The sequence below is a fragment of the Ursus americanus genome, chromosome 16, assembly GCF_024610735.1.
Source record: "Ursus americanus isolate L20-20 chromosome 16, mUrsAme1.1.p, whole genome shotgun sequence".
In the NCBI taxonomy this organism is placed as follows: Eukaryota; Metazoa; Chordata; class Mammalia; order Carnivora; family Ursidae; genus Ursus; species Ursus americanus.
Genome location: NC_142142.1, coordinates 22393319 through 22415047, shown reverse-complemented (window position 1 = coordinate 22415047; position 21729 = coordinate 22393319). Strand labels below are relative to the sequence as shown.

The following is a 21729-nucleotide window of genomic DNA, read 5'->3' as shown; positions in this document are numbered from 1 at the left end:
CTTGATCCCAGGGCTCTGGGATCACGCCCTGCGCGGAAGGCAGCTTAACGACTGAGCCACCCAGGCGCCCCTAGGTCCCCTTTTCAACTAATCACTTCTTCCCGTCATACTGTTATCCTCTAAAATATCACTTCATTGACCCCTAGAGGTAGGTATGTCTCTAAATAAATAAATCACTGGGCAAGTAATTGTTTAAGGTCTTTATCTTCCATTACGATGTAAACCCTGTGAAGATAGACTATATTTTTTACCACTGTATCCATTCTAAGACAATGGTTTGTTCAGTGCAGTTATTAAATACATGTATATAGAAAGAATAAATAAATAAATAAATAAATAAATAAATAAATAAATAAATCTACCTAGAAAATACCTAGTGTTATAGGAGACTTGAAATACCTTAAAAATACATATCTAAAAATGACCTGGGTATTAAAAGGGGTGACATTTTAATAGAAAGCTTTATTTATACCAGTTAAGAGATATCACCTTTTATGATCAATATCACTTGTACTCAAATTGATTCACTGATTTCACCCCAATGATACTAGATGTCATTTGATACTTAAACTAGAGAAATTTGCAAAATGTCAATTCTAATCTTGTAGGACTCATAGTCAAGGTGGACAGAGGAAAGCTTCAAACATAAAAAATTACCACGTAACTCTAAGAAGGAGTGATCAAAAATGACTATATATATGCATAAAATGATTTACTACCCAAGAGTTTGACAAATGGATAAACAGGACCAGAATTTAGCCAGAGGGAACAGCATGTTTAAAATCATGAGCCCATGAAAGAGTCTGGCATGTTTTGGAAACCAAAATCATGAAATCTTAAGTGGTGAATCTTTGAAAAGCCATTATCAATATGCTCCTTTCCTCCCTTTTCAGAAGGGAAAACTGCTACTTTTTTTACTCCCCTTACCACACCTCTGTCTGTCCTTTGCAAAATCCCCCGTTCTCAGTGATCTCAAAGTTTTCAAAAAAACTGATTTCCAATGCCAGCCATTTTAGTATTCCTTTCACTGGCTATGATTTTCAGATAAAACAAAACAGGTTAATCAAACCCATATTTGTTCAGCTAAGGGTCCCCCAAAGGTCAGGTAAAAGTTGACAAAATACAGGTTCTCCTGTTTGGCCCTAAACAGTGGTTCTGCTGTGCTGCATACTAGCTAGAATGTCTGGGACATCTTATTTATATTCTTTAAGCCTCTGTTTTCTCACTTAAAAAAAGGAAAATGGAAATAATAGTACCTCATTCATATAATAGTTATGAAGATTAAAGGAAATAATGCACAGGGCACTCCTAGAGGAGTTCCAGTCACATAAAAAAGTACTCAATATGTGTTATTATTATGAAAGGACTCCATTTCTCTCCACAGGGAGACAAATGCTTATACTACTCAAATAGGAGAATTTAGCATTGCATAAATACACTGTACACTTTTTACCTCTATTTTTCTTGTTATTCTCTTCGTTTAGAATATTCTCTGCCCTTTTCTATCTGCTACTTGCCTGCTCATCCTTCAGGGTTTTGTCTTGTCTTTCTAGGTTGAATTATTCAGAAGTCATTGCTTTCTCCCTTGTGCTCCTGTTGGATTTTTGTTTATGACTCTTTTGCTGCACTTAACACAGCCTGATGTTTTGTACTTTCTTACACAATTGTCTGGCTACCACACTGAACTGGGAGCTCGTTGAGGTTTTTGTGTCAGTCATTTATGTCCTTAAAATCTAGCACAAGAGTTGAAAGTTGGTAAATGCCATTACTCATTTGTTTAATTTACTTCTCTTATTTTTGTGAATTATAATTTTTATGAATTATCAATGAATATAATGGAATACCAATGCTTATTGAATACCTCTTACCTACAAGCCATATGTTGTTTTACTCTTTTTGGTTGTTGACCCTCTTGTGTTAGAGTAGAAGCATAATGTAGTGAATTGAAGAGAGGGCCTTGTGGTATTGATATCTAGCTCCTTCATATCTTGGTGTCTGATATTGGGAAAGTCACTTAAATTCTCATTGTATTTGTGTACTCAGCCATTTCTGGAGGTAATAATACTTATCTTACATACGATTGATTAATAATACATATATGAGATCTGCATGCAGCAGGCTCTTAGGTGGGGGAAGACATTGCTAACTGTTTCTCATTTATTAAGAAGATATTGACATATTTCTACTCAGGAAGATTATTTAAAGCTCAGATATAATTATAATCTTAAAGTCTTATATTATTACCTTAATCATAGTCATAACAATTGTCATAATAGTTCATTCTTTCTTTTTTCTACTCCTTCTTATTTATTATTATTATTTATTATTAATTGGACTTAAAAATATCCACAAATTTTCTTGGTAACCCTAGGAGAAAGTTCCCAAAGATAACTCTAAAGCTGCTGGATGTCTATCATGTACCACTCCATACTGGACACTTTAATACATCATATTCATTTAATTATCACAATATCTCAGGGCATGTGAGTGGCTCAGTAGGTTAAGCATCTGCCTTCAGCTCAGGTCATGATCCCAGTGTCGTGGGATCGAGCCCCACATTGGGCTCCCTGCTCAGTGGGGAGTCTGTCTCTCCCCCTCCATCTGCCTCTCCCTCAGCTCATGCTCTCTCTCACTCTCTCTCGCTTTCAAATAAATAAAGTCTTTAAAAAAATCATCACAATATCTATTTGCGGTATTCTGATCCCAATATTTCAGGTTAAAAAACTGAGATTCATGGGATTGAAACAAAATTTCCAAGGTCACTCAACAGTCAGTTGATAGACTCATGTCTTAAACCTGTTTTTTTCTTTCTGATTTTAATTCTAGTGTTCTTTCCATGGTTGCCATATACAAAATGCCCTATATTAAGCTGAATGGATGTGAATTTAAAGATCCTTGCAACTTAGTTCATGTAATAACAAATCAGTGATAAATTAAGGGTTGTAATGTGCTTTCCCAATTTAAAGGCTTTGGGGATAACATTATAAATACATAAGGTTAGGTACTCTCTCAAAAGAAATTGGTCACACTAGATTCACTAATTCATATGAAAGAAATTAAACTTTACCTGATTCTTGTAGGTTGCTATAGTCATAGCCCAGATCTCTGGATGAAATAAAGAAATCACCATTTCTGTACAGAGGTATAAAAGGAACCATGTAGGATTCCCGGTTGTGTCCAATGGGTGCATTGGCTTCTGGATAAACTTCTTGAAGAGGTTGGTGCCTTCGGAGCCACTGTTCAAAAATGCTGTGGAAGAAAGGATTATTCAGACTCAGAAATATGTTTCTTGTCTCAAAGAAAGTTAGCCCAAAGAAAGAACCCATAAAACTAGGTTGGAATTAGTACTGGAATTTGGTCATCTTTTGGATCATGCTAGGGAACTTTCAATTATTTCACCCATCTTGCCTTGTTTAATGAAGAGCATGCTTAATGAAACTTGGGGAGAGAAGAAGCTCACCTCTCATAATGGAAACTAAAAATACTTGGACTGGTTTCCCAGCTCCCCCTGAAACTAGAGTATGACCATATGATCAATACTCAGTCAATCAGATATGCCCATGAAGCCTTTGAAACAGAAGATAGTGACACACAGAAGCAAGGACAATGGAAAACTATTCTGGTTGTGGGCAAAGAGTGTTGCGATAACAATATCCAATTTTTATGGTTTGCAAGACCAGAAGTCCAGCAAGGGAATATCCTGTGTTCTATAGCATGGTTTTAGCAGCTCTCATGGTTGTTACCCTCCTCCTCCCTTGTTCCCACCTGTTTCTGAAGCTGCTTCTCCATGATTTCCTGAGCTATCCAATATCTTCTTAGTAAATTCTTTTTCTGTAAATTAGCCAGACTAATTCTGTAAATTAGTCTCTGTTGTGTGCAATTAAAAATTCTGACTGGAACCAAAGCTAAACAATTAAGGGATCAAAATGACTGGGTAAGAATACTCAAGCTATAGAAGAATTTATATTGTGTCACTAAAAATGTGAGAAAGAAAATGACTTTGTATTATCAGGTCATATAACAGAGGGAAGAACATAGATCTGAGGTCAGAGAACTCCCCTTGAGGCCTAGCTCTGTGCTTTAAAAGCTGTATGACTCAAAGCAAATCATTGAAATTCTTGGAGATCTAGCCTCCTCATCCTTAAATGAAAGCAATAATATCGGCCCTATTTCCAAAGGGATTATCCACTGTGATAAAATTTGTGAAAGCGCTAATAAGTATTATTACTTAGGTATAAAATTTATTCCGGGAGGGGCGCCTGGGTAGCGCAGTCGTTAAAGCATCTGCCTTCGGCTCAGGGCGTGATCCTGGCGTACCTGGATCGAGTCCCACATCAGGCTCCTCCGCTATGAGCCTGCTTCTTCCTCTCCCACTCCCCCTGCTGTGTTCCCCCTCTCGCTGGCTGTCTCTCTGTCACATAAATAAATAAAAAAATCTTAAAAAAAAAATTATTCCGGGAGATAAAAGGTAAGTGCATAGTCCCAGGGGTAGTTCCTAAAAAGGAAAGTGATAATGCTTCAAACAAACAAAAAAATTGAAAAACATTTTGAAGTACAATAAAGAAGAGAACAATGATGCTGGATGGCAGCATGGTGATCATTTTTTCCATGATGGAAAACAATTCTATTTGCTTAGGGAATCTGGATCTCAGAAACGAATTGTGGTTAAAGTTGACTTTTATCTATTTATGTGTTTGTTTATTTATTTATGTATGTTCAGTTAGCCAACATACAGTACATCATTAGTTTTTGATGTGGTGTTCAATGCTTCATTAGTTGCGTATAACACCCAGTGCTCATCACAACACATGCCCTCCTTAACACCCAACACCCGGTTACCCCATCCCCTCACCCCCTCCATTCTTAACCCTCAGTTTGTTTCCCAGAAAGTTGGCTTTTAATTGTGAATTGATTGAGGGATCAGCAGGCCACTGATAAGCACTAAAAATCTGGTCCATAAATACTAAACGTTCTCTAAATAGCTCAATTATTAAATATGTTTACTGAGTACTTATTATATGTTAAATTTTGGAGAAACACGAGCCTATATAAAAACCTTAATTCCATGGATTGTGACAAGGGAAATTTGTAAAATTAACCTGTTTGATTTCCTTTTCTTCACCTGTGAAATGGGAATAATATTTCTGGATTAATTAGTATAATATAAGTAAAATGTATGTTAAAGTGCTTGGCAAATGTAAGTGGAAACAATCATCATCCACATCCCGTTCATCCTTTTCTCCCCCCTCCTCACTATTAAGGTTATCCTGGAAAAATGTTACAATTGGCAAGAGAGATGAAGACATATTGTTATAGAAATGCCAAAGCCATGTATATTTGAGCTGGTATTTTTTTTTTAATTAGGGAAACATTTAAATTTTTATTTTTATTTTTTAGAGGGAGAGTGTAAGCGGTGGTGAGGGGGTGAGGAGTGGAGGGAGAGGGAGAGAGAGAGAGAGAATCTTAAGCAGAGTCCATGCTCATTGCAGAGCCCAACATGGGGCTTGATCTCACAACCCTGAGATCATGATTTGAGCTGAAATCAAGAGTTGGATACTTAGGGGCGCCTGGGTGGCTCAGTTGTTAAGCGTCTTCCTTTGGCTCAGGGCGTGATCCCGGGGTCCTGGGATTGAGCCCCACATCAGGCTCCTCTGCTGGGAGGCTGCTTCTTCCTCTCCCACTTCCCCTGCCTGTGTTCCCTCTCTCGCTGGCTGTCTCTCTCTCCATCAAATAAATAAATAAAATCTTAAAATAAAAAAAAAGTTGGATGCTTAATTGACTGAGTCATCCAGGCGCCCCTTTAAGCTGAGTCTTTTTAGGAAGTGTTATGATTCTAACTAGCAGGAATAAGAAAGAAGATTCAAAAGGATTGGTTTTTCTGTGGGTGCCTTCTCAACTATAGAAATTAGGAACTGGCCTAACAAACAAACCCCACATTCTATTCAAGTCCTAAAATTTTATTAGTTTTTTTGTTTTAACTTCTGCAGCTTTCTTCTTTTCATAAAAGCATTACTTATTCATTGTATGCAATTCAGAAAATATAAATGAGCAGAAATGAGAGAAGAAAGAATTCATGTAATTGCTTCATATTTCTGTTACCTCTAGTTTGTAAAATATGCATAATAACACTACATATATTTTAACAAAAGAGAATTGTATTATAATTTTTAAAAGGTATTTTATTTGTATTATACAATATTTAATATTTAAATAATATTTAAATATGCTTAAACAATGTTTACCAGCTTCTCAACTGGCAAATCTATTTTTTTTAATGAGGAAGCTCTCTGATACAATTAATCTCCCCCCAACCTCTATTAAACTTTGATTTAGAAACAGCCCACTGTTTCTAAATGAGCTACCAGATAAGGGCTTGAGGCAAAAATTGTGCCTTTTGTCAATTGAGAAAAATTACTACTGTAGTTCGGCTTATAAATAATCTTTTTTTCTGCCAAGAAACAAAAATTCTTTACCTAGATAAGATGAGGACATCAATTCTTAGCACCAAAAGATTTAATGGATAAAACCATTAAATGTGCTCACCCACCTTATCAACCTTTTAAAATGAAGGTATTAATCTTGATTAAATTCTTCATCAGTGGTTCTCATCTTCAGTTAATTTCATCAAATCATGTCTAAAATGGCTCACATTGGAATACTGAGGCTTAACTTAGATAATCACACTGACATTTTGGCAAGAACTTGTCTTCTTATCAAAGATTTATATAAATTGTATCTAGACAGTTTTCTGGAATTAAGAAAACATAAAGATGATTGCAGATGCAAATAGGAAGGAATGTGTTTTATATATAAAAGTAATGTAAGACATCTAGTTTTAAGTCTTATGTGTAAGAACCCTGGACACTCCCATCCTTACAGCAAGAAAAGGCTAGACAAATGGAAAATCAACAACTTTTCTTGGACCATGAGAGAATGAAGTCACAGGACAGTCACCTCCCCCACCCAAACTGCAGAGATAAGTACATCCAGGGGAACACAGCTGAGACTTGCTCACCAGGAACAGAAGCAGCTGTATCCATAAACCAGTAGAGATACTTGAACATTTTGATGAATGGTTGGGATTGCGTATGGACCAACAGGTAGTGAGAAACTCCTGGGAGCCACAGTGTTAGGGGGACTCCCATGCTTTTGGGGATTTTAACTCCAAGAACTCTACCAGGTTTTCATGATGAAGACTGGAGAAAGATCCTCTCCTGGCTCTGTCAGAGGGATGGAGAGAGGTACCATTACGAAGTAAGTCTCCAGCCTTCTCCATAACAAACCTCTTTCATTCAGAGGAAATAACTCCCCAGAGCCTTATCCCAACTGGGGGAAGGGGATTCTAGCTTTTCTCTCTCACTTAAGGGGAACTAAAACATAGGCCATATTGGTTAGGGCTTCCAGGAAATAAATTGGGAATGCTGTAACCAAAAATGTAGCAGGGAAAGGAAAAGAAAAGCTATACCATTGGAGAAACAGTCATGAAGGTCATAGCCCCAAGACATTGCCAAGTAAAAGACTGAAATTTAATCAGAATATTTTAGAACACAACCCCCGCCCCCACACACACACCTTGATATCAACAGAGTTCCAGTATAATGACAGGGTTTGCAACTGAAAGAGCTGCAAGACAGACGGTATCAGAGTATACAAGAAAGCCTAAAGCCAAAAGTGAAGACTAAGACAGACCTAGGGAAATTTGAAGCCCCCAGCACCTACAGCTACAAAAATCATTAAACATAGCCCAACTTCTTGCCAGATTAACATAAATCCTTACATTAAAGGCCTATCTACCTTAGTTCCTACTACTCAATAAAATACATCTGACTTTCAATAACAAATTACATGGCATGCCAAAAGGCAAGAAAAGGACAGTCTGAAGAGACAAAGCGATTAAAGCAAAGTAAACCCCAACTCAAATATGAGATAGATATTGGAATTATCAGACAGGAAATGTAAGTAGTTGTGAATAATATGTTAAGGGCTCTCACAGAAAAAGTGAATGACATGCAAGAACAGATGGGCAGTGAAGTAGATTGGTGGAAAGACTCTACGAAAGACTCAAAGGAAATGCTGGAAATCAAAAACACTGTAGCAGAAATGGAGAATGCCTTTGATTATTCTGATTTCATCTACTTTGGAAATAGATGAATATGTACATTCTGAGCATCTATAATAAACTGTCTCTGTGCAAGGTAAGGTTCCCCAAGGTCCCCCTTGGTAAAGTTTCCTGTCCTTGTGGTATTTAGCATCTAGGGGTGGAGACAGATACTAACCAGTAGTTTCAAACTGGCAAATACTAAGCAAGAAAGCAACATGGTAAGAAGATGTAATGGGGAGACTTCATTTAGTCTGCAGCCTCTGGGAAAGTCTCTGATAGTCTGTTAAAACAAGAGTTGAAGAAAGCACATTTAGAGAAATGGTGGAGGAACATTTCTGAAGACTGAAGAGTATTTGCAAAAGGATTCTGATGAGAAGTACATAGCAAGTCCAAAGAAATAAATGACTGATATGTCTATGGAGAGCAGGAAGAAAATAGTTTGAGATCAAGCTAGAGAGGTAAATGGGGCCCCCATCATGAAGGGCAGCAGAAGGCATGTGAGAAATATTTGTATTTTTTCCTAAAAACAACAGGAAGTCACTGTCTCTGTGGTGGTAGTTGATAACATGAACAGATGATCATTCTTAAAGGATTGCACAGATTGTGTTGTGGAGAGGGGCTGAAGGGTAGTAAGGCTTACAGGGAGCAAGGAATGAAGAAATCACTGAGAAAACAAGAACTAAAAGATGGTATGTGACTGTCCAAGCATCACAACTGAAAGATGAGGTGTCATGGAAAACTCCAGGTTTTCTGGCTTATACTGCAGGACAAAATATTCTTATTCCCAAAGATTTAGACAACTGGAGAGGAAGTGTGACATGAGGAAGGGACGTTAACATGATTTTTGATGTGCTGTGTGCTTGAAGATACTTTTGAAACATTTCAATGGGGATGTCAGGTGGGTAGCTAGATATTTGGGTCTGGATTTCAGAGCAAGATTTACTTCCAAAAATATAAATTGAGAAGCCATCAGCCTGTTAATAAGTGAAGCTATGAGAGTAGTGAGACACTGAAAAGATAAGAGAATCTACGATTATTTTTCTCAGGCTTGATCTTCCTGGAAGCCCAAGACAGATGCAATGATCATCACATTGTCTTTGAGACCCACTGCTTGGGATACCTACAACCAGCCAGTCAAAATTCTAGTCTAGTGGGGGGAACAAATTCACCCAGACGGCAGTACTATGTTATGGTGGCCCTAGTAAACTAACACGTAATAGTACTTACCTGACATGATTCTTGTAAGTATTAAGTGTGTTAATATATGCAAAACCACTTAGAATAATGTATAGAATAGAACAAGTATTGCTATTATTGATATTAAAACTATAATTACTTTGGTTTTGAGTTTTCCTTTCATAAGATTTCCTTAAACTTTTATTTTCTACTACATCTTTTGTTCCTTCAAGGCTTAGGTGTCAAATGCCACTTCTATGAAAATACCAATCAGAGTTAATGTTTCTCTCCTTTGATTATTACATTTGTCATATTGTAATTTATTTGATTATGTGTCATTCTCTAATGGTGTATGGGGAAGCTCACTGAGAGCAATGATGTTGTCTTATTGATCATTGTACATTAATGTCCCTCATACTGCCTACTCAACAAGTGGGCTGGGTTCACATAATTCGAAAATAGCGGCAATTGTAGAGTTTTCTTGGGAGAGCACACAAATTTTTACTAAAATCTCAAAGACAATGTGAATTAAATACACTAAGATATCATTTATTTAGTGGTTCGATAAGGAAACTGAGAAAACGAGGAATCCAGGAGATGCTGATGGTTTTGAGTTGGATATCTCTGTAGATGGTGTGCTATTTACTGACCCACAACAGTTAGCACAGTGTCTAGCACGTAATAACCATTGGGTTAGGTGCTGGGAATACACAGTCAAATAGATAACTGTCTCATCTTCAAGAGTTGCAGTCTGATCAGTTATGGTATGGGAGAAGTGCCATGGGAGAAGCAGGGCCATTAACATCTTGGGAGAACAAAGAAAAATGAGATAGCATCTGATTCAGAAGGGGATGGGTAATGTACTAGAGTTCCCCAGAAAAACAGAACCAATGGTGTGTGTGTGTGTGTGTGTGTGTGTCTATGCTTGTGGAGAGAGACATAGAGAAAAATAGAGAGAGAAGAAGATAGAGTAAAAGAGAGAGAAAGCCAGAGAGAATCTCATATGATTGTAGAAAGTTGGCAAATCCAAAATCTGCTGGATAGGCAGACAGGCTGGAGACTGAAGAAAGAGACACAGTTAAAGTCCAAAGGCATTATGCTAGAACAATTCATCCTTGCTTGGGGAGGTCCGTTTTCTCCTATGAAGGCCTTCAACTGATAAATGAGGTCTACGCACATTATGGACGGTAATCTGCTTTCCTCAAAGTCTAATTGAAATATTAATAGCATCTTTAAAAACATCTTCACAGAAACATCTAGAATAATGTTCAACCAAATACCTGGGTACCAATGGCCTACCCAAGATGACACATAAAATTAACCATCACAATAAGACATTCCATTTTAGGTGCACTTGTATCTAACTGATGAAAAATGAATAGCACAAGTCTGGGCAAAGTAATAAACAGGAAAGGGCAGTTTAGGAAAGAATAGAGCATAAGCATGAAGAAACAGAGGTATGCTTTGGGGGCCCTGCAAGTGGTTCAAAAGGGCTGGAAAAAGGATGTATGTGGGTACATGTGGCTAAACCAAAACTATACAGGGCCTTTCTACACATTAAAAAAGGTAAGAAGTCTGATAATTATCTTGAAATCTATGAGAAGCCTTTGGAGGATTTTAAGCAAGGAATTGACATAACCATGTTTAATGAATGCATAATTAAATGAATCAACAGCTGACTTTGGAGGCCCAAAGGAAGTAACCAGGTAACAGATATATGACTTATTTGTGCCGAGACCCCTGCAAATACTTGGAGCCTCTCTCTGGGCTTGAAATAACAGTATCCCTGAAGCTCCTTTTCTTCATGCACCTGCCTAATCATAGAACTCATTTAAGGAGTATTTGGAAATTTTTACTGAAAAATAACACATTTAAAGAAATGTGTTAGATTGTCAGGGATGAGTAGATTGTCAGGGATGAGTAGCTGCAAATGATAAGCCGGTTCCACAGCTAAGAAATTCAACCAGGGCCAAACTCAATTGACTTTAATTTTAAATATATGCTCTACAACTTCTTAGCTTGGTTGGGGAAAGGACAGACAAGTCCTTGGGGAATGGGGAATGGAGTGAAAACCAGATTAAAATCACTCAAGCTAATGATGAAACTTGAAGGAATTTTAGTGTCAGAACCAAAATATCAGTGATAATGAACCAAAAAGAACCAAAAAACTAGAAGTCTACAAAAGGCAGTTTCAGAGTTTTTCTTTCTTTTCCCATAAACACGTAGGGGTGTCATTAGGTGGCAAAGCACCCTGCCAGGAGCTGTTTTGAGAGGGGATTAAAAACAAGCTACTGTGCTCCCCTTGTGACTATAATGCGCATCCGTGACTGAGAACCACTGTATTAAGCAGAAGTTGCACTCAAGTTGAATGAGCCAGGCTGCACTCACAGGCCACAGCTGCTCAGAGGGGTCTGTGAGGAGAATCCGTATGGGCCAGCTCTCCCAGACAACGTTTGGTATAAACAGGGCAGGTTTTTCATTTGGCTTTCAATAGATATTACTGATTGACTTCCCGATTTTCAGTGTTCTTCCCAGGGAAGTGGTGACAATACAGTTTCCCTGGCCCCCTTCGTTAAATTGCCCATTTATTTGTTCATTAAATATTCTATCTTGTACCCACTTCATGTCAGTCTCCACGGAGGGATCAGAATGATCCTTATCCTCTATGGATCTTACTCCGTGTTGTGATAGAGAGATACATAAAATTTCAAAGCAAGGTCAATTATGCTCTTGGAAGCATGTGTATAAAACCTATGGTACTGTAACAGGAACAACTAATTGTTGGGAGTCAAGGAAAGCTTTTCACAGCGGGGATGGTGTTTAAACTGGATGAGTAGATTACGCTGAAGGCTTTGCATTCAAACCGGAGACCCACAGGGAGCCTGGGCACCGACTTAATTGAAAACTGAAAATGTTTTTTTGGTGTGTGGGAGTAGAATGTAGCGTGGTACAGGATTAATAGGGAGTGAGACCAGAAAGGTGAGAAGGGTCAGATTGTGAAAGGTCTATATACAGCACAGGGGGAGGCGGATGTAGTTTGGATTGATCCTGAGAGTTAATTTGTCACCTAAGCAGTGACCATGATTGAATTTGAATTTTAGAAATATGATTACAGTGGGCATGTGTATTATTATTTAACATATTAAAAAATATATTAATATATAAAATAATATATTAAATAATAATAAGACAACACGTAATTTCCATCTACTGGAGATCATGATGTATCAGTGGACCAGTAATGAATAAGAACTTCTACAAATGCAGACAATTATGACTTTTCTTAAGATAGCTATGGTGCCTCCATTCCTTACAAAATTTCTCTTCATTTAACATAAACTTCTCCATTACTTCCTACTACTCTTCATTATAGTGATGCTCCTGAGGCTTCTAAAATAGTGACGATTCAGTAATTATTCCCATTTATTAAGTACTTAGATATGTGGTACTATGCTGCCGATTTTGACATACATTATATTATTTCCCCAACAATACAGCAAGAGCGTTATTAGTAACAGTAGCAGTTGTGAGAGTTAGCTTATGTAACACTATACGCCACGTCCTGCTGGAAGCACTTCTCATGTAGGAACTCATTTAATTCACCAAACAATACTGTGAGGAATGTTTGATTCTTATCCCTATTTTACAGATAGGAAAACTGAAGCACAAAGAGGATAAAGACTCCTGCTCAAGGTTACACAGCTAGTACAGTGGCAGGAGGCAGAACAGGGATTTAAAACCAGGCAACCTCACCGCAGTACTTGTTCTTAGCCTTGGCAAAGTATCACCTCACTGCAGTGTTCGGATGAAAACACACACAAACCGAGCAAACAGACCAAAAGCAGGAGTTTAAATAACTTCCTTCAATTCATTTAGTTAATAAATGGAGCAGCAGAAATCAAACTCTGGTTTGCTGCGCTTGGTACTTTCCATGATAACAAGTGCTTACAATTGCATGTTTTGCAAACAAACAGAGTGAACCTGCATGATTTGCCCATTTTCTCATTTAGCCAGGAAAAGAAAAATATTGAGAAAGAGCTTGTGAGTGGAAAACTCTGTGGCATTTTGTATGAGAAATGAAAGCTTAATTTTTGCTTTAGCCAAGGCTCTAGCACCTGTATCTGATGTGGAAAATTGTCTTTAGGTATCATGGAGTGAAAGTCATCATTTCTGGCAAGAACAATAAAACAAGTTCAAGGTGGGTGTAATTAGTGTAAGCACCATTTCACTGACCTGGCATTGCTGTCATGAGCACCAGATGACACTCTGTGGTTTCCAATGTTCTCTCTAAATCGTGCTTTTAATACCATGTCTCTAGGCCCTAGGCATCAACTTTCAATGTGATGTTAGCTGCCTTACTACTTTCCCCCAATCATGATTGATTTTATCTGCTCCTGAGGGTTACAGCAAGGAGTTCACCAAACATCTATTACCTGCACAGATGGAGAACTCCTTCGTTTGTACTGAAAGCTCTTTTTTCCAGACAAAAGGATATTACTATCATTTTGGCATCTGGCCCTTCAGACGTACTTCCAACACTGTTAGCCTCACCAAGAATTGGTATCGTTTGATGGAAATTCAGAGAAGTTAATGGAATTATTTCTTCACCTAGGAACCTACCTCACAGCCTAGAGATCCCTGCATTCTCAGCTTCACAAATGCTATAATTCCATTAATCAATTTTTACCAGTCCTCAACTGTAACAGGGTATCTTTCATTTTCCTTGTAGGTTCTATGAGTCCTTGTTAATAAAAATAACTAAGAATCTCATTCTTCACCTTGGATCACTAGTAGGACAGGTGCCAACTCACAAACACCTATAACTGGTCTGCACATCTCCTGGGTTTCTCTTTTCCAGAACATTTAATGAAAAAAAAAAGAATACGTTTATTTGGTGCATATGGATAAAAGAAAAATTAGTGGGGAAAATGAAGAGGAACAAAATAGCAAAAATCTATGGGTGTCAGCATAAGGCATTTGAAATAATTTGAATTTATTCCATACATAATCAAAGTCATTGCTGCCATTTGAGAAGGTGAATGACATGAAAAAAAGTTGTGCATAAGAAGATGTATATGGAAGTGTTGCCCAGGAAGGATTTTTTTGTTGGAGAGATTAGAGGCAAGGGACCAACAACACATATGGGGTAGCTAAGTAACTAGGGCCTATCCTAACACTGTAGGAAAAACTGAAGGTAATGTCTGTAAATGGAACAAGAAAGCAAAGAAGGTCACAAATGTTTGAACACCAGGAATACCATCTGGCAGAAGAAAAATTCAGTATGAGCTCAAATGCTTCTTTCCAGTGAACAGCAAATATTCTATGCATGTCTAAGAATATTTATGATTTACAATTATAGAAACATATGGAACACAAATACGCAAATAATTTATGGAGCAATAACAGTAATATCATTGGAAATTTAGATGAGAAAAATTATACTGTGCGCAAGTCTAGCCTAATGAACAAAGAAGATAATGTAAAACATCCTTCAGAAAACAAATTCAACTGGAGCTGACAACCCAACATCTTAATCACAGCAAATGACTCTGACTGCTAGAAGGAAGGAGCTCATGAAAAGATAGATCAAGGGCTGAAAAAACAGATTTTCTGTGTATATTTCTCTAAAGTAGTTGTTATACACCCATCTAACCCCTTTTATTTTTTTGTGTAGCCAAAAATCTTTACCACAATTTCTAAGTTTCTTTTCCAATTGGGAGAAACTGACAAATGTATTTCTTTTTTAAAATTTTCTTAAAGTTAATTAGCCAACATATAATACATCACTAGTTCCAGATGTAGTGTTCACTGATTCATCAGTTGTGTATAACACCCAGTGCTCATCACATCATGTGGCCTCCTTAATGCCCATCACCCACTTACCCCATTCTCCCACCCACCCCCTCTGTAACCCTCGGTTTGCTTCCCAGAGTCAAAAGTCTGTCATGGTTTGTGACAAATGTATTTGCTTTCAAAGAGCACTGATTCTGAGTGTCACCCAATCTGGTCAAAAATATAAATTACCACTTTAGGCAAAGGGGAAATCTATTATTCTGTTTGTATTGGGTCTTTGTTATGGGAAGAGAATGAACATAAAAGAAAGAATCTCTGTCTTCTGAGCGAAAGAATGATCACTAGAGAGAAGAGACATTAGAGACCCCTTCTTATACAATGACTAACAGGGTAGAAGACCAAAGGAGAAAATACAGACCATCTCAGGAAGAGTCAAGGATATAAACCAAAGAGTTTATGATAGTGAGGATTTTGAAATCTCTACAAATGTCCCAATTTGTTACCACTTATTACCTGTTTTCCCCCAAGTGATTAGGAGTAAAATTCATGAAATGAGAACAATGCTATTAGGGAACATCAAGGGAAACAGTAGCCATGGAGATTACTCGAATCCATAACCACATGGCAGAGAGAGAGGAATTCTGAAGGACAGAATGGACGTGGCAGCCATATTTGCAAACTCTTCCTTGGGCCCAGCTGACAATCCCTCTCACTTTTCAAAAGCAGAGAAATGAATTTCCTGTTTGAAGCCTTTCCCTCAACTGCCTATACATTTCTAGACAGGGAGGATTAGTAATTCCATTTATCCCTTGTGTCCCAAGTTCTTAGGATTTCCTTGTTTCCTTTCGAAAGTTGAGCTTGCCTGTGTCAATGAAGCTTTATCAGTTTCTCTTTGTGTCCAAAACATTTGAGAATCTCTAGCTATTAAGAAAATATTACCAGATACAATCATTCAAAAATACAAGAGTTTCTCGGAGATTTGATTACCTCATTAATGGGTTTGTACTCAAAACTGATGTAGGGATCAGTGAAGCTTGAAAAAAATTAACATGCACTAATATCATTTACTGGGGACTTATATGAGGGAGAAGGGAGGAAAAATATATTTGGCTGTTTTCTTGAAGTAGCAGAAAGACAATGGCACTTTTGAAAAGTGATTTTCCCGAGAAAGGAGAGAGAAGTCTTAGATGTAGAAATCACATATTATGCCCATATTAATATAACACATATTAGGACTTGAAAGAATGCTGTCACCTCCTCAGGCATCGGTGAATAAGTAGCCTAGGGTCATGGCAGTGTTTGAGGCCTTGCTCAATCACAATTAGAGCAGTTCTGCTTATGTGTCTTTTACATATTGAAGCGCACTGTTTAATTAAAACAATAAAATGGTTCTGGATTTCCACTTCTTGAGGGGAAGTGGGAGAAGCTCTGTAGACCTGGTTCACAAATCAAACATAATGGGTGAAAATGATAAAAAACAACCCCAATAATTTAAAGTTTCCAGAAACTTTTATGAGGTCATACCACAAATGAAGAAACATTTATTCAAGAAAATCTTCTATTTTATAACTGGAAATTTTTACCTCCTAAACCCCTTTACGTATTTAGCCTATCCCCGCCTTCCAGCCCCCTCCCCTCTGGCAACCACCAGTTTGGTCTCTGTATTTAGGAGTCTGTTTCTGGTTTTTGATTTGTTTGTCCATTTTTTAAAATAGATTCCCCATGTAAGTGAAATCAAATGGCATTTGTCTTTATCGGGCTTACTTCACACTTAGCATAAAACCCTCTGGCATTTGAATCATGACCCTTGTACTTCTCACTTGACAGAGATTGCTTTGAATCTATAGATCAGTTTGGGGAGTGTTGACATTTTAACGACAACTCTTCCAGTTCATGAATAGAGGTGTCTTTCCAGTATAGATTTTCTTTAATTTCATTCAAGTTTTGTAGTTTTCAGTATATAAGTCTTGTGCTTCTTCAAATTTATTCCTGTTATATTCTTTCTGCTGCCACTGCAAATGGAATTATTTTCTTAATTTCATTTTCAGACTGTTTATTGCTAGTATATAGCAATACAACTTTTTAAAAAGATTTACTGATTGATTAATGGATGGATGGATTTGAGAAAGAGAGCAGGGGGAGGGGGAAAGGGAAAGGGAGAAGGAGAGAAGCAGACTCCCTGCAGAGCACAGAGCCTAGTGATGCAGGGCTCAATCTCAGGACCCTAAGACCATGACCTGAGCAGAAATCGAATCGAATGTTTAACCAACTGTGCCACCCAGGTGCCCTGAGATGCAATGTATTTTTATATATTGATTTTATATCCTGCAACTTTGCTGAACTTCTTTCATTAGCTCTATCCCCACTTTTTTTTTTTTTTGGTAGATTCTTTAGGGTTTTCTATATATAAGATCATGTCATCTGCACATAGAGATGGTTTTACTTCCTTTCCAGTTTGGACAATTTTTATTTTTTTCCTTGCCTAATGGCCCTGGCTAAAAAGAAGTGGCAAAAGCAAACAAACATGTCTTTTTCCTAAACTTAGGGGAAATGATTTCAGTTTTTAACCATTAAGTGTGATACTAGCTGTTCTTTTTCATAGCTGTTCTTCATCAAATTGAGAAAGTTTCCTTTTATTCCTAGTTTCATAAGTGTTTGTTTTTTCATGAAAGAATGTTGGTTTTTGCTGCATCTATTGAAATGATCATGTGATTTTTCTCCTTTCATTATATTAATATAATACATCGATTGATTGTAATATGTTGAACTGACCTTGCTTCTTTGGAATAAATCCCACTTGCCCATGGTCTAAATCTTATATAGTGTTGGACTCTATTTTCCAGTATTTTATTGAAGACTTTTTCATTTATATAAAGGATATAATTCTGCAGTTTTCTCTTCTGTGATTGTTTTGTCTGGCTTCACTATCAGGATAATACTGGCCTCAGAATAAGTTAGGAAATGTTTCTTCGTATTTTATTTTTTGAAAGACTTTAGTGTTAGTTCTTTAAATGCTTGGTAGAACTCATGAGTTAAGCCATTTGATCCTGGGATTTTCTTTGTTGGATTTTTAAAAATTACTCCCTCCATATCTTTATTTGTTATAGGTCTTTTTGCATTTTCTATTTCTTTTTGGGTTAGTTTTAGTAATTAATGTGTTTCTAGGAATTTGTCCATTTCATCATCATTGCTAATTTGTTGCTCTACAATTGTTTGTAGTATTTCCTCATAATCTATTTTTCTCCCTGTAAAGTCAGTAGTAATGTTGCATCTTTCATTCCTGATTTTGATTTGAGTCTTTTTTTTTTTTTGGCCAATTTAACGAAAGGGCTATCATTTTTGTTGATCTTTCCAAAGAATTAATTTTTAGTTTTATTGATTTTCTCCATTGTTTTCCTATTCTGTATAGTAATAATTCTGATTCCCACTTCCAGTCTAATTTTTATTATTTCTTCCTCCTTGTTTGGGTTTAATTTGCTCTTCCTTTTCTAATTTCGATGTTGGTGGTTAGATTACTAATTTGAGATTTTTCTCATTTTTTAATATGGTGATTTACAACTATAAATTTTCCTCTGCACACCACTTTTGCTGCATCCCGTGTGTTTTTGTGTGTTTTGTTTTAATTTAACTTGAAGTATTTTCTAATTTCTCTTATGATTTCTTCTTTGACCCAGTGGTTATTTAGAAGTGTGTTGCTTAATTTCCATGTATTTATAACATTTTCAAATTTCTATTATTGTCTTCTCATTTCTTTCAATTGTGGTTGGAGATCATACATTTTATTATTTTAATCTTTTAAAAGTTTTAAGACTCATTTTATTGCCTAACATATGATTGATGCTGGAGAATATTCCATGTGCACTGGGAAAGGATGTACATTTTCTGCTTTTGGATGGAATGTTCATTATATGTCTGTTAGGTCTCATTGGTATATAATATTGTTAAAATCTTCTTTTCCTTTGCTGATGTTTGGCTTAGTAATTCTATCCATTATTAAAAGTTGGGTATTGAAGTCTTCATTATAGTTAAAGTGTGTATTTCTCCTTTCAATTCTGTCAGTTTTTGCTTCATGTATTTTGTTACTATTCTTAGGTGCATATATGTTTATAATTGTTATGTCTTCTTGACTGATCTTTTTATTATGATATTATGTCTTCTTTTGTATCTAGTAATAATTTTTGTTTTAAAGTCTCTCTCTCTCTTTTTTTTTTTTTTGGTCTGATATTAGTATAGCTATTCTAGATCTCTTTTGAATACTGTTTACATGAAAATTTTCTCCTTCTTTTATTTTCAGCCTATTTGTGTCTGTTTATTTACAGGGTTTATTTTTAGGCAACACATGTGGGGTCATTTTTGTTTCTTTATCCAGTTAACTAATTTCTGCCTTTAATTAGAGAATTCTATCTATTTACATTAATGTAATTACTAACAAGGAAGTCCTTACTGCTGCCATTTTGTTTTTTTTTTCTATAGATATCTTATATCTTTTTTGTTTCTCCATTCTTTCATTGCTGACCTCTCTTATGATAAATATATATTTTCTAGTTACCCTTTTAGTTCCTTTGTCATTTGTTTTACTATATTTTTTTTTTGGAGCTTTATTTTATTTTATTTTTTTTTTAATGATTTTTTATTATATTATGTTAGTCACCATACAGTACATCCCCGGTTTCCGATGTAAGGCTCGATGATTCATTAGTTGTGTATAACACCCAGTGCACCATGCAATACGTGCCCTCCTTACTACCCATCACCAGTCTATCCCATTCCCCCACCCCCCTCCCCTCTGAAGTCCTCAGTTTGTTTCTCATAGTCCATAGTCTCTCATGTTTCATTCCCCCTTCTGATTACCCCCCCTTTCTTTATCCCTTTCTTCCCCTACCGATCTTCCTAGTTCTTATGTTCCATAGATGAGAGAAATCATATGATAGTTGTCTTTCTCTGCTTGACTTATTTCACTTAGCATTATCTCCTCCAGTGCTGTCCATGTTGTAGCAAATGTTGAGAACTCGTTCTTTCTGATAGCTGAGTAATATTCCATCGTATATATGGACCACAACTTCTTAATCCAGTCATCTGTTGAAGGGCATCTCGGTTCCTTCCACAATTTAGCTATTGTGGACATTGCTGCTATGAACATTGGGGTGCATATGGCCCTTATCTTCACTACGTCTGTATCTTTGGGGTAAATACCCAGTAGTGCAATGGCTGGGTCATAGGGTAGCTCAATTTTTAACTTTTTAAGGGACCTCCACACTGTTTTCCAGAGTGGCTGTACCAACTTGCATTCCCACCAACAATGTAGGAGGGATCCCCTTTCTCCACATCCTCTCCAACAATTGTTGTTTCTTGCCTTGTCTATTTTTGCCATTCTAACTGGCGTAAGGTGGTATCTCAGTGTGGTTTTGATTTGAATTTCCTTGATGGCTAATGATTTTGAACATTTTTTCATGTGTCTGTTAGCCATTTGTATGTCTTCATTGGAAAAGTGTCTGTTCATATCTTCTGCCCATTTTTTGATTTGTTTATTTGTTTCTCGTGTATTGAGTTTGAGAAGTTCTTTGTAGATCTTGGATACCAGTCCTTTATCTGTAGTGTCATTTGCAAATATATTCTCCCATTCCGTGGGCTGCCTCTTAGTTTTTCTGACTGTTTCCTTGGCTGTGCAGAAACTTTTAATCTTGATGAAGTCCCATAAGTTCATTTTATCTTTTGTTTCTCTTGCCTTTGGGGATGTGTCATGAAAAAGGTTGCTTTGGCCGATGTCGTATAGGTTGTTGCCTATGTTCTCCTCTAGAATTTTGATGGATTCCTGTCTCACATCGAGGTCTTTCATCCATTTGGAGTTTATTTTTGTGTATGGTGTGAGATAGTGGTCAAGTTTCATTCTCTTGCATGTAGCTGTCCAATTTTCCCAGCACCATTTATTGAAGAGACTGTCTTTTTCCCACCGGATGTTTTTTCCTGCTTTATCAAATATTAGTTGCCCAAAGAGCCGAGGGTCCATTTCTGGGCTCTCTATTCTGTTCCATTGGTCTATGTGTCTGTTTTTGTGCCAGTACCATGCTGTCTTTGTGATCACAGCTTTGTAGTACAGCTCGAAATCCGGCATTGTGATGCCCCCAGCTTTGTTTTTCCTTTTCAACAGTTCCTTGGAGATTCGGGGCCTTTTCTGTTTCCATACAAATTTAAGGACTGTTTGTTCCAGTTCTTTGAAAAATGTCCTTGGTATTTTGATCGGGATAGCATTGAAAGTGTAGATTGCTCTGGGTAGCATGGACATTTTAACTATGTTAATTCTTCCGATCCATGAGCATGGAATATCTTTCCATCTTTTTCTGTCTTCCTCAATGTCTTTCAAGAGTGATTTATAGTTTCTAGAATATAGGTCCTTTACGTCTCTGGTTAAGTTAATTCCAAGGTAACGTATGGTTTTTGGTGCTATTGTAAATGGGATGGATTCCCTAATTTCTCTTTCTTCAGTCTCGTTATTCGTGTATAGAAATGCAACTGATTTCTGAGCATTTATTTTGTATCCTGCCACGTTACTGAATTGCTCTATAACTTCTAATAGTTTGGGAGTGGCTTCTTTTGGGTTTTCCATATAGAGTATCATGTCATCTGCAAAGAGAGACATTTTGACTTCTTCTTTGCCAATT

At 36.9% G+C, this 21729-nt stretch overlaps 1 protein-coding gene across 1 annotated transcript in view; it reads right to left on the bottom strand.

Annotated features, from left to right (window-relative positions):
• TYR (tyrosinase) overlaps nt 1-21729 on the bottom strand; it is a 104745-nt gene that overhangs the window by 5866 nt on the left and 77150 nt on the right. The window contains exon 4 of the mRNA XM_045797505.2: nt 3068-3249. Within this exon, the coding sequence (XP_045653461.1) occupies nt 3068-3249 (182 nt within the window). The remainder of the gene's footprint in view (nt 1-3067; nt 3250-21729) is intronic.